The 13,434-nt window shown below is 43.1% G+C and overlaps 1 protein-coding gene across 1 annotated transcript in view; it reads left to right on the plus strand.

The window, feature by feature from the left end:
- Nucleotides 1-13,434, plus strand: part of DDX20 (DEAD-box helicase 20) — a 124,766-nt gene that overhangs the window by 44,117 nt on the left and 67,215 nt on the right. Inside the window, exons 3-4 of the mRNA XM_077481533.1 lie at nucleotides 1,113-1,207; nucleotides 1,305-1,473. Of these exons, the coding sequence (XP_077337659.1) occupies nucleotides 1,113-1,207; nucleotides 1,305-1,473 (264 nt within the window). The remainder of the gene's footprint in view (nucleotides 1-1,112; nucleotides 1,208-1,304; nucleotides 1,474-13,434) is intronic.

The following is a 13,434-nucleotide window of genomic DNA, read 5'->3' on the forward strand; positions in this document are numbered from 1 at the left end:
AAGAAATGAGGTACACCTGATGTACTGAACCATAGTTTGTAGACAATATAACTTTCACAAAAGACCAAATAATATACACTAATGTGGGTTATTTTTACCAAAGATATGTAGCACTATAAATTTTGGCCAACATTTATGAAGAAAAATGACTAATTAGCAAAAATTTATGACAGAAACAAAGGCTTTTTTTTTTCACAAAATTTTACGTTTTATTTATAGCACAAAAAATAAAAAACCCACTAGTGATTAAATACCACTAAAAGAAAGCTCTATTTGTGTGGAAAAAAGGGCGCAAGTTTCATATGCGTACAGTGTTGCATGACCGAGTAATTGTCATTCAAACTGTGAGGGCGCTGAAAGCTGAAAATTGGTCTGGTCAGGAAGTGCACTGCATTGAGGTGGTTAAAAAAAACTGACTGCAGTATTTCCTGGGAAAATGAGTGGAGCTGCACTCTAGGTGCTGTCCTGAAAGTCTAACTCCTTCTATGTTGCCAAAAAAAAAAAAAAAAAATTTGCTTGGACAAACATTTCAAACTGGAGTTAAAAGTACACAGTTCCCATTGTTTTATTGAATGGTGTTAAAGGGCTCCTTCATATGGGGGATCTGGGGCAGAAAAGGCTGTGTTGCATTCAGAGGTGGCAGCACTTGGTACTATGGGCGCATGCAAACTGGTTGATTAGCTGCAATCAGAAAAGCTGTCCATGGAAGCAAAGGGGTTGATTTACTAAAACTGAAGAGTGAAAAATCTGGTGAAGCTGTGCATGGTAATCCAATTGGCTTCTACCTTTGAGCTTTGATAAAAGCTGGAAGCTGGTTCCTGTGCACAGCGGCACCAGATTTTGCACTCTCCAGTTTTAGTAAATTAACCCCAAAATGCCTGCATCTGGGGCTGATTGGATCCTAAACGCATGTAATTAATCAGATGAGCAGTTTCATGCAAACATCGGCAGTGCCTGCCATTTTTACAGGTTTCTGACTTTTTTTCACACACAGTGCATGCCCATTAGCAAGAGTCCGTGATTTTCACCAGTAACCATGCCAGACTGCTCATCTGAGTGATCTAAATGGTATAACTAATACTGTTTTTTTATTTTTATTTACTAAATTATAGATTTAATAGTGCAGGCCAAGTCGGGGACAGGAAAAACATGTGTCTTCTCAACGGTGGCTTTAGATTCTCTGATTATGGAAAATACTGCTACGCAGGTATGCTTTCCCTGGATTCCTATTTTATATGGTGTATACTGGTTTGTATCTGTATTTTAGTTACATTTATTTAATAAAGATGTCCTTTGTTTTTTAGATCCTAATTTTGGCACCTACAAGGGAAATTGCAGTTCAGATCCATTCAGTGATTATTACTATAGGTAGCCGCATGGAAGGACTGGAGTGTCATGTCTTTATAGGAGGGACTCCACTGCCTCAGGACAAAGCAAAGCTGAAGAAGTGCCACATAGCCGTAGGCTCCCCTGGTATTGAATTTTTAAAATATACAAAATATTACTCTGATTCAATATTTATTTTTTTAACAATCAAGAGTGCTTTATTTGAAAAACAATTGTTGCAGTACAAACTTCATACAGTTATTACATGTATCAGACAGCATGCATTTCATTTCGTTAAACACAATTATCTCACTTTGGCAGTACCAATTCAGCATCTTATTCGAGAAGACAAAAACAATTTGGTGCATTGAGAATTACTAGAGGGGAAAAAAGGGGGTGGTGGGGGGGAAGAAATAACGAGAGGGGGAGAAGCAAACCCTTCACTAAAAAGGCACACTCGGCGATTACTAGGCAATGATTATGTAGGATGACACAGAAGATATCTGTATTAGTCCAGGGCAACCACACCTTATCAAATTTCCAGGGGCAGCCCCTACTGATATGTTTTAAAAGGTGGTAGGGCAGCAGTAATTTTATTTTCCCATGAAGTCAGTGTAGGGGGGAGTAGGTGACGACCACCTGCACAGGATCTCTTTCTTGGCATAGAACAGAAGGTAAGATATTAAAAGCTTGGTGTGGTGTGGCCTTTGCTCATCCTCAGGTATTCCCAAGAGGGCCAGCTCCAGCGACTTGGGGCAGACAAGTCCAGTCGGACATTTACCTGTTCAAATATCTCAGTCCAAAAGGTCGATAGTGCGGGGATTCCCAGAACATGTGTAGATCGGTACCTAAATGCATCCGACAGCGGGGGCAATGGGGGTCTTTATCGGGGTATATCCTTGACAATCTTACCGGGGTGAAATACACTCTATGGAGGAACTTCAGCTGTGTCAGTTTGTCTCGTGCCGCAACTACTAACTTGGGACCCTGTTCCAAGCAGTCCTCCCTATCCAATGTAGGAATATCCCCCTTCCACTCGGCCCACAACCTATCCATTCTAGGAAGGTCCTTAGGTAGTTATAGAAGATGGTATGGAAGATGTATACGAGCGACTCTTCCTTTGTGTATAGGTTGCAATAGAATTGCCTAAATTGAGCTTACACCTGTCCTGGGTCTGTTATTATGCCCGTGCGTGTCAGCGACACAACTGGGGGGGGGGGGGGCTTATCGTCCACGTGAGCCAGAAAGGCCAACACTCTCGCAGCCCTTTCTCCCTGTTCATACACCTTCTGCCTACAGAAAAAGACACGTTGTTTAGCCTTCTATGTGCGCAGTTGTGTTACTAGGTGGGTCTGCAGTTTCACTCTGTCAAGGTTTTCAAGGGTTGGGCTGGAGCTATTTCTTCTACATCTTGCAGTTTGTCAGATGTTGAAGTATAGTGGTAGACTCTTGTTGTAGCCTATTTATTCTGGAGGACAATATTCTATAGGCGTGATTTTTAAAGTAGTCCCAGTGTGCTGTAAGGGCAGGGGTTCCCTGTATCCCTTCCAAAAAGAAGAGCAGCACCCTAGCAATGGAGTCATGGTCTGAGAGAAGAGATGGCCAGTGAGGGTTTAGTCGGTACTTGTAACCTTTCCTCATAACTAATGTCCTCCAGCCCCTTTTATTAGTTTTATTGACCACCTTTGGACTCTCTCCAGTTCCAGCACATCTTTCCTGAGGACTGGTGCCCAGAACTGGACAGCATACTCCAGGTGCGTCCGGAGTCTTGTAAAGTGGGAAAATTATCATTTTATCTCTGGAGTTAATCCCCTTTTTTCTTTTTCATATATCACGGGACACAGAGCCACAGTATTTACTGATGGGTTTTATAGGCACCACTTGGTGATGGACACTGGCACACCCTAGACAGGAAGTTTAGCTCCCTATATAACCCCTCCCCTTCCTGGGAGTACCTAATTTTTTTCGCCAGTGTCTGGTGTTCGTCAGGTGTTGGTCAGGAGTAAAGACGTGCTGAGATCCACTGGAATGTTCTTTACTGGTTCAAGAAATGCAACCGGATCCATTCAAAGTGTCTTTTCCAGACCGAATTGAATGGTACCCAGGCCTCGTGTCCGAAGAAATTAGGTTTTACCTGTAAAGCTTCTTTTTAGAGAGCTGGACCCCGGGATTCATTTTTTTTTTTTTTTTTTTTTTTTTTTTTTTTTAGCCATATTCCTGGCGGTGTGCTTTACAGACCCAGCGCTGCGAATCCCCGGATAAAAAGGGGGCCCCAGTCCATGAAGGTTTTTTCTAAACTGAGTCCACCATGAGAGGTGACGATATTAGGTCTGTTACCACAGAACCCTGCAGTTTAGAAGCTTGACTGTTATCTGTACCCAGCCTTTCCACGAAGAGTTACTGTATTTATCGGCATATAACACGCACCTTTTTCCCCCTTAAAATCTGGAAAATCGTGGGTGCGCGTTATACGCTAATCCCCTGCCATTGTGAGCCTCTGGGCGGCTTTCAGCCGCCTTCGGCCTGTGCTCGTCAGCTTTCGCCCGTGCTCGTCAGCTTTCGCCCGAGAACGGCCGAAGGCGGCCGAGAACTACTGATCGCCGCCGAGATACGCAGGACATCCGGCTCTGTATCTCGGCGGCACTATTTTTAAAAGGCAAAGCTGCAAATAAAACTGACAAGGCTGCAAATGACACTGACAAGGGTGCAACTATGGGCAAGTCTGCATGACAAGGCTGCAAATTATGGACAAGGCTGAATGACAGCTGCAAATGACATGGACAAGGCTGCAGATGGACACTGATAAGGCTGCATTGATGGGCATTTAAATGTAAGTTTTTTTTTTTTTTTTTTTTCCCCTTAAACTTCCCTCCTAATCTTGGGGTGCGTGTTATACGCCGACACGTGTTATACGTTGATAAATACAGCAATCCTCTTATCGTTTTTTCAGTGAGATAAAAACAGAAAAGTACCAGTCAGTTCTTCCCCCATGCTGTGAGTGATTTAGGGGAGATGAGTCTACTCCAGTGATCTGATAATTGTTATGGTGCAGTGTGTGTGTCTGAGGTCACCCGATCACACTTGCAACATTACTTTTGATCACCAGGTTGGGTTTATGTGGGGGAGGAGTGGATGTCTAATTTTTCATAATTGCACCTAGTAAGGCTAAATGAGCTCAAAGCTTACAGCCTACTCGTGTCACCTGACTGCTCCCACCAAGGCCCTACATGAGTCACCTGACTGCTCGCACCAAGTCTATATTTTCTTGTACAAACATCACGCTGAATAAAGAAGTCATCCTCTTCAGCCTGCACCACAATGTCTTTTCCCATCCCCACCTTTTACTCAAATCATAGCGGTTCATCCTTTCATATCCCATATCTATCCGCATGATACAGAAGTCGATCAGAGAGTGTGCAGACATGATACAGCCGCTGCCAAATGTGGGCATGGCTTAAATTGTGTAGCAGTACCCCCGTAGAGTCTAAGTATAATGGTCCATCTGTCACCCTACCCAGCCAGGCACACACTTTTATTTTATTTTTTTTATTTTTTTTCAATCCTCTGAGACAATAAAGCAGTCCTTGTGTGTTTTTGTTTTTGTTTTATTGAGGGCAACTTGGATGAGATGCCCAGGTGATCTAACATTGGAACTTGGGACTCTATATGCATCCTTTATATACATCACTCCATTTCTCCTTCTGCACATCACTTTCTGTCTTCTGTGTATCGCTTTCTCTTTCGTTCTCCAGACTAGCTAGCACTGTAGGCCTGACACTGACTCAGCCAGGCCTAAAGCAAATGGTTTTCACAGGCAGGGACTGCGGGTCCCTTTGGTGTAGCAACAAGAAAATAGTAAATTCTGGTACTAGCTGTCCCACATGCGGCTACTGATCCCAGTCAGCCCTCTTCAGGCCCTGCCAGCCCTTCTGCTTACAGCTGCCCAACTCCACTGCCCACCACACCACAGTCCTCTCCTCTGGGTCTGCACCCATCTCCGACTGCACTCTCCCAGTCCTTTCATGTGTGCCTCCCCAGTCCTCCCAACTGCATGTCACTCACCAGCCCTCTTGGCTGCAACCAATGGTTTGTCTCCCTGGAGACTTGCCCGGCAGTACTCCTGCTGTCCTCTCCTGCTCCCCCTGTGCCTCCTTTCCAGGACTCCTCCACGTTTTCTTGGCGAGCTCGGTCCGCACCTGACCCCAGGCCCAAGGTTACCCCCCCCCCCCCCCCGACTATAGAGCTCCCTCCAACCCGACAGCATCAGTACTCTATCTCCAGCTCCTCCACCCGACTACTTCTTACAAACTGGGCTGACCCTGGTTATTTGAGGAGGCCTGCCCCCTGCCAATTCCAAGTCAGTGATTGGTCAGGGCTCCTCAGAATACCCCAGGCAGCTCCACAACCCCCCCTCCGCTTTCCAGAACCTTCTATTGTTTTAAATATATTTTTTCATTTTTTTTTTTTTTTTTCACAATCCTTTTTGGCAGTGGGGTTTGGGGCTTTGGACCTTGTCGGTATGGGGGGCGGTTGTGGTGTCAGTGTTTGCAATTTTTTTTTTTTTTTGTCTTTTTTTATCAGACCCCTAATATCTCCCATTTGAGATGAAGAAAGGGACAGAGGACACAGATTTCCCAGTCCTTTTCTGTGCATTGAAGATGAATGGAGAGGAGACAGAAAATTGACGTTTTTATTTTTTGCGCTATAAACAAAAAGCCACAATTTTGAGAAAAACACAATATTTTTTACTTTTTTCTATAATAAATATCCCCCAAAAATATAAAAAAATATATTTTTTCCTCAATTTAGGCTAGTGCTTTGTGCTGGTTTGGTTGCGGAGATATTATGCGTTAGTTACTGCAATCCCACCCACTTTGCACCCCATAGTGCTGAATTTTAAAAACAAACACGCCATTCGTTTGTGGCGCGTTTGTGCTGGTTTGTACCGCCTTAGTTGCAGAGATATTGCGCGTTCTAGTTGCTGCATATATGTTGTCAAACTACACTGACTTTACACCTCGTTATTAAAACATAAATACAACTAGACTTTTTGTTTGTGGTTTGTGCAGATTTGGTGGATATTGTACATAGTGTTTTACTTCACATGCATAGTTTTGCCACCCCCACAGGGACCCCCCCCCCTTTCCGATTCTCTAGCGCTGACTGGAAGAACAGACAGAGGAGGAAATCTGGGGAGGGGGCGGGCACAGCTGGCTCTGGCTCTAGTGAGGCAGAGCCAGCTGTCAATCAGATGGCAGGGTGGATCTTGACGGTATTGTCGGGATCTGTCCCGGCTGCATCGCGGCTCTGCGCTGTCAGGATATAGTGGGCAATAGCCCGCCACATGCACATGAGTTTTTTTTTTTTTTTTGTCACAGGAGAACATACTATGTCCTCTTCTGAACAAAAAAATAACTAAAAAGGTTAGGCCATAGTTCTCTTTTAAACCAGGTGTTAACCAAGCAAAACAGCACTCTAGCAAATTCTTTTTTTTTTTTTTTTTTTTTAAAACTTTCTTTATTTATATCACATGAGTCCAGAGGGGTGGAACAACAATTACGGGGAGCAAAGACATTAATTTCTCACATAAATATATCTTATATCCTATAGAGCATATTCCATTTTCCTCTTCTTTTATATAAATAAAACCAAATTATTTCATTTTCACATTGCATATTCCAATTTATATATATTATCTATCTATTCCATTCTTATCCATTATAATTCTTATTTCCCCCAGTTATAACTCCCCCAGACTTCCCTCATCTTTTATCTATTTTCCCGTTGCCCAACTAACGGAAAGGAAAAAAAAAAAAAACAAATAAAAAAAAAAAATTATTGTTTACCCCCATCCCCCACCCCTCCCTCCTCCCTCCTCCTCTCCCTCTCCTCTATCCCCTCACAAGAGACAAGTACTTCCCAGCCCCCATAGGGGGGTTCAAACGCATTAGAGTACGTGCGGACTCACTCCTCTGCTATGTTCCCCATAAGATTCTTCCCTTCCTCAGAATTCATAAAAGAGTTCCAAGATCTCCAAGTTTCATCATATTGATCCTTTCTATCTTGGGCAGAGAGAACTAAGTCCTCTATGGCACCTACGTTTCTTACTCTATTTAGCCACATTGCAATTGAAGGTGGTCTGGGGTCTTTCCATCTGAGTGCAATTCCTACCTTAGCTGCATTAACTAGATGGCATATCACCGATTTCCTATATGTTTGTAAAGGTATTTCTGTACAGTGAAGCAAAAAAAAAAAGGCCGGATCTTCTGGGATCTGGTATGATGTAAATTTTTGAGAGATCTTTTGTACTTCTAGCCAATATTGTCTTATCTTAGGGCATTGCCAAAATATATGCATCAAAGTCCCCCGTTCCTTTTTACACCGCCAACAACGGTCAGAAGCCTCTGGAAAGAACTTAGAGTTTTGACGGGGTATAATACCACTGCGTCAATATCTTATAATTAGATTCCTGAGTCCGCGAACAGATCGATGAGTTCAATGCCAGATATATAATCTTCTGCCGTTGTGTGGGTGAAAAAGTCTTTCCCAGGTCTTTCTCCCATTTCTCAATTCCAGGCATTTTAAAACCTTCTGGAGGGGCATTCAGCAATTCATATATCTTAGAGATTACCCGTGAAAGGGGCTCTTTTTCTCCTCAAAATATATCTCAAACTTTGTCAGTTGTCTTTGATAGTTCGTCGCCGGTCCTAATGTTTGAAGAAAATGTCGCAACTGTAATGCCTCCCAAAAATTTATTTCATATCGACCTCCTTGTTGCGTCAATGTGGCGATCGAAGGCCATGTTTCCAATTGTAGAAAGTGCGATGCTTGGGTATAGCCCCTTTCTATAAGCCCCTGAAATGCTCCTGGTTCCATTCCCGGTAAAAAACTAGGGTTACCCAGAATGGGAAATAGTGGTGAATTTGTTGTAGAGAATTGAGGATTTCGACAGATCTTAGCCCCTATCCGCAACGTTGGACCTATAAGTGGGTGTTTTTTAAGCAATTCTGGTAATGTTGTATAACACCAGATTGCTCTGCGTAGGGGTATTGAACTGCATTTTTGTTCTATTTCTGTCCATAATTTAGATTCTGTATGTCTACACCAGTCTATCGCTCTGCCAATGTGTACTGCCTGGTAATATTTAAACATATCTGGTACTGCCAGGCCGCCGTAGCGTTTAGGAGCTCTCATGATGTTTCTATTGATCCTTGGTCGTTTGTTTGCCCATATAAATTTAGTGAAGAGTATCTATCTGGCGGAAAAAAGGTGTTGGAATATCTATAGGTAAGGTCTGAAATAGATATAACAGTTTTGGCAGTATGTTCATTTTTATAATATTACATCTGGCAAACCACGAGTGTAATCCCTGTTTCCATTTGTCGAATAGTACCCGAATTTCCTGTAGTAACGGGGGGGAAATTTACTGTAAAAGTCTTTTCCATCTTATCTGGTATATATGTACCTAAATACTTAAGTGCTACATTCACCCATTTAAAGCTATAATTAGGCCGTATAGTCTGTTTTACCCCTATAGGCAGAGCTACCCCCATTGCCTCCGATTTTGTATAATTTATTTTTAGATTTGATATTTCCCCATATCTTACAATTTCCTCCATAAGGTTTGGTAAGGAGATGTGTGGTCTGGATAGGGAAAACAAAAGGTAATCCGCATATGCTGATATTTTGTAGTTATGCCCCCCTATTTGGAGTCCCTGGATATCCGGGTTTTGTCGGATTTTATTCAACAGTGGTTCTAATGAAAGGACAAACAATAGGGGTGAGAGAGGGCAGCCCTGGCGGGTTCCATTTGAGATCTTAAATGGTTCTGAAAAAACTCCATTTACCTTCACTAAAGCCTGTGGGGAGGCATATATCCCAGCAATCCACCGTAGCATACCCTCTCCCACCCCCATGTGTCTTAATACCGCGAACATAAATCTCCAACTGACTCGGTCAAATGCCTTTTCTGCATCCGTACTTAAAAAGACACTCTGGGTTTTTGTTTGGTTGGAAAAGTGTAATACTTTAATTACGTTATCTCTAGCTTCACGCGAGGGGATAAACCCTACTTGGTCCAAATGTACCAGCTGATGTAAGTGCGATTGTAGACGGGAGGCCAATATTTTAGTGAAAAGTTTTAAATCCACGTTTAGCAATGAGATCGGCCGGTAACTGCCGCACTCCGCCGGGTCCTTCCCTTCCTTTGGAATAACCGAAATATGTGCCCTAAGCATATCCGGAGGGGGTGCGGCAGTCCGGCCGAGCGCATTGAAAACCTTTACCATATGTGGGCCTAATATTGAAAAGAAGTTCCTATAATATTGTATTGTATATCCGTCCGGACCTGGTGTCTTCCCTTTTTTGACTGATTTTATTGCTACACTTAGTTCTTCAACAGTTATTGGGATTTCTAAGCTGTTACGGACCGGAGAGGGCAATCTATGAAGACCTGCTGAGGCTAAATAGTCCTCCACTTTGGCCATGGGGAAGGAAGGGGATGTCAGATTATAGAGGGCCGCATAGTATTCTTTGAACCTCTGCGCTATATCTTTGGGCATTGTAATTAGCTGTCCATTTCTTCCCTTTATATTGGGTACATAGATTGTCCTCCCTTCTCCTTAAGCTTCCCCGCCAACACTCTACCACACTTATCTCCTAGTTCATACCCTGTTCTCTTCCCTGCCTGTATCACCGCTTTCGCCTTATAGCGGAGAAGGTCTGTCATCTGCCTCCTCAAATGTGCCAAATCTTTCCCTAGGAGTGGTGTCTGTACTTGCTTATGTTGCGTTTCAAGTTTTTGAATTTCTTCCGATATTTTTATTATCTGCGCTTCTCGTGCTTTTTTCATTTGGGAGCCATGTTTAATCAAAATCCCCCGCATGACCACCTTATGTGCCTCCCATATCATGCCTGGGTCGCTCCCTGGGGTGTCGTTGGTCTGAAAGTATGCCATCATTTCCTTTGTTATATCCTCCTGTATATCTGCTTTCTGTAGCAGACTTTCATTCAAACGCCAACTACGTCCCGAGGAGCGAGCCGGGCTAGACAGGGAGATCTGCAATGTAACCGGTGCATGGTCTGACCAGGTTATATTTCCTATCGTCACCTCTATTACCGACGTGAGTAGATAGTGTGGCACAAGAAATAGATCAATACGGAAGTATTGTTGATGCGGGTTGGAAAAAAAAGTATAATCCTTTTCTCCTGCGTGAAAAATCCGCCATACATCTACCAACTGCATCTCCCGTTTGCCCCTCTTCCTAACACCATCTGGGGTTGAGGATGAGCCCATAGAGGTATCCATTCCGGGGTCCAAGGAGACATTAAAGTCTCCTCCCAGAATCAACTTTCCTTCTACAAATTCTGCTAGTTTTCTCAAAATTTTATTTAAGAAAGCATCTTGTATGTTTGGTGCATATATCGTAGCCAAAGTTACTTTTACTCCATCAATATGGCCTTTAAGAAATAGGAAGCGTCCATTCCCATCCACTTGTTTGTCCAAAAGGGACCAAGATATCCGATTAGATATGAGAATGGACACCCCCTTAGATTTTACTTCTTGATTGTGTGCGTGACAAACACAGGGAAAAAAATCTGTTCTGAAGTAAGGGGAGTCCACCCGTCCTAAAATGCGTTTCCTGTACAAATGCTACATCTGTACGATGACGTTTCAAATAATTTAATAACATCCTTCTTTTTTCAGGGACATTAAGTCCCTTAACATTCATAGAGGTCACCCTTATCCCCTCCATCCTGGGGGAGGGGAGGAGAGAGAGGGAGAGAAGAAAAAAAAAAAGGGAAACCTAAATACCCCTAAGAGAGACACCCCCCTCTGAGCCTCCGACCGTCTGGCTCAGGTGGGTGTAGACCTAATTTGGGGTTCGGCCTGGATTTGGCACAGAACCGAGAGCTCTGTTACCAGTCCCCTCCACCCGGTCCTATAGCCCCCATCTAGGGCTACCTTTCCATGTTACCTTGCCTTTTTACCTATACCTACATGCCTTCCTTCCTTCCCCTCCTCCCATTGCATCTTCCACCCCACCATCCCCCAAGGGGTAGTGATAATCTTCTCCCACATTCCTCATTCTTACCCTTTCCCCTTTCTAACCCTCTCTTGCTTCCTCCTAATTACCGTTACCGTGTGTTCCATCTTAGATTCCCTAGAGTTCCCATCTTGTTTAAGCTGTCGGTATGAACAGATCTGGTACGTTCTTCCCTCTTATTTATTATTTATATCTTCCCTCCAGATTTTCCTGTTTTTCCCGTTTATTCCATATATTTCAAAACTTTATCAGAATATTCCCCCCTAGTATTCCATATACACATAACAAGTTGTATAGTGCCACCTAAATTATGCAAAAAAATAAAAAATACAGTGCTAGTTTCCTTATTTCATAACATAATTACAATCTAATAATATAATTACAATAGAAACAATAATATCACTCCTCTTATATTTTCCATTGCACTCTGGAATTTTTTCTTTCCCCGTGTATATAAACCAACCTATCCGTTCCTATAAACACACATCTGTGTGTGCGCACTCATTGACATCAATAATCAAAAAAAAAGAAAAAAACCCACCACCCCTCTTTACCCATTGCCTTCTCCCCCCCCCACCTCCTGAAAAAACCCTCCCCAAAAAAAGCATGTGTTTTTAAATAGGGGTGCCATTTCTATTAGACACCATCGAATTGTACAGTGATACCACAGTAATATAATATTAATTTTCACAGCAAACAAACACAAAAAAAAACAAAAAAACATTCCTTATTATATTGTGTCCCTGTTTATCTTCCCCAAATACCCTATATAACTCCCCCTTCCAGTGTAACCACCTCCCACCTCTCCCTCTTATAACTCTCTGTGCGCCTACTACCTCCATTTTCCTGCCCCCAATGAACCAAACCCCCCATACCAAAAAAAAAAAAAAAACACCAAAAAACCAAACCCCCCCCCCCCCCCCAAAAAAAAGAATACAGTGCTAGTTTCCTTATTTCATAACATAATTACAGTCTAATAATATATTTACAATAGAAACAATAATACCACTCCTCTTATATTTTCCATTACACTCTGGAATTTTTTCTTTCCCCGTGTATATAAACCAACCTATCCATTCCTATAAACACACATCTGTGTGTGCGTACACACTGACATCAATAATAATAAAAAAAAAAAAAAAAAAAAAAAAAGTGGGTTCCTTCCTTCATCTCGGGTATATAAAGGGGTGAATTCTAAGATCTAAAGCATTAACGGGTCACCTATCCATCTCCCCACTCAGGGAGAGCCCGGGTGAACACCCCGAGTGCCCCCCCGGGGGGGGAGACAAAGGAGAGAAAAAATCCCCCCCTTAACCCCCCTTCCACCCCCCCCCCCCCCTAGACACCAGCTCCACCCAGCCTTCCCCAAGGGAGGGAAAAAAAACGGGGAAAGGGGAAGTCAAAAAAAAAAAGTGGGGTCCGGAGGGAGCAACCCCTTTTAGCTAAAAAAAAAAGGAGACCGTAATAGAGAGGCATCTCGTCCGAATCCCATATCTTCCCTTCTATTTAAAGTGAGATTGTCCTTTCTCTTGTCAGTCCATCTTTTTCTGGAATACATGGTCTCCCTTCTCTACTAGCGACCTTATTTCTTAAGGTGTTTACTATTGGCTGCAGCCAGTTCTGTGTCTCAAACGTCTCCACTTCAAGGAAGGCAAATAATTCCGACGGGTATCGCAAGGTAAATGTCTTTGAATTTTTTTTTATAATTAACGCGATGGGGTAACCCCACCTATAGGACCCCCCCATCATCTTGATTTTATCCAAAAGTGGGCGCAACATTGCCCTACGCTGCAGGGTGGCCCGTGAGAGATCAGGCAGTATTTTCACCAAGGCCCCGTCCTGTTCTAAATCTCCACTTTCCCAAACCTTACGGCTTATTAACTCCTTCTGTGCAAAACGGAAAAAACGACATATCACATCCCTTGGTCTATTTGTGTTTGTCACCGGGGGACCCGGGGCTCTATGCACTCTTTCAAATTCCAAAGGTTGAGAGAGGGGACCAGCTAATTTTTCACATATTGAAGAAATTGTAGCCTGCAGCATATCCCGTCCTATAGCCTCC

The sequence above is a fragment of the Lithobates pipiens genome, unplaced genomic scaffold (assembly GCF_037356315.1).
Source record: "Lithobates pipiens isolate NorthernLeopardFrog02 unplaced genomic scaffold, aLitPip1_a1.2 Scaffold_16, whole genome shotgun sequence".
NCBI classification, from domain to species: domain Eukaryota; kingdom Metazoa; phylum Chordata; class Amphibia; order Anura; family Ranidae; genus Lithobates; species Lithobates pipiens.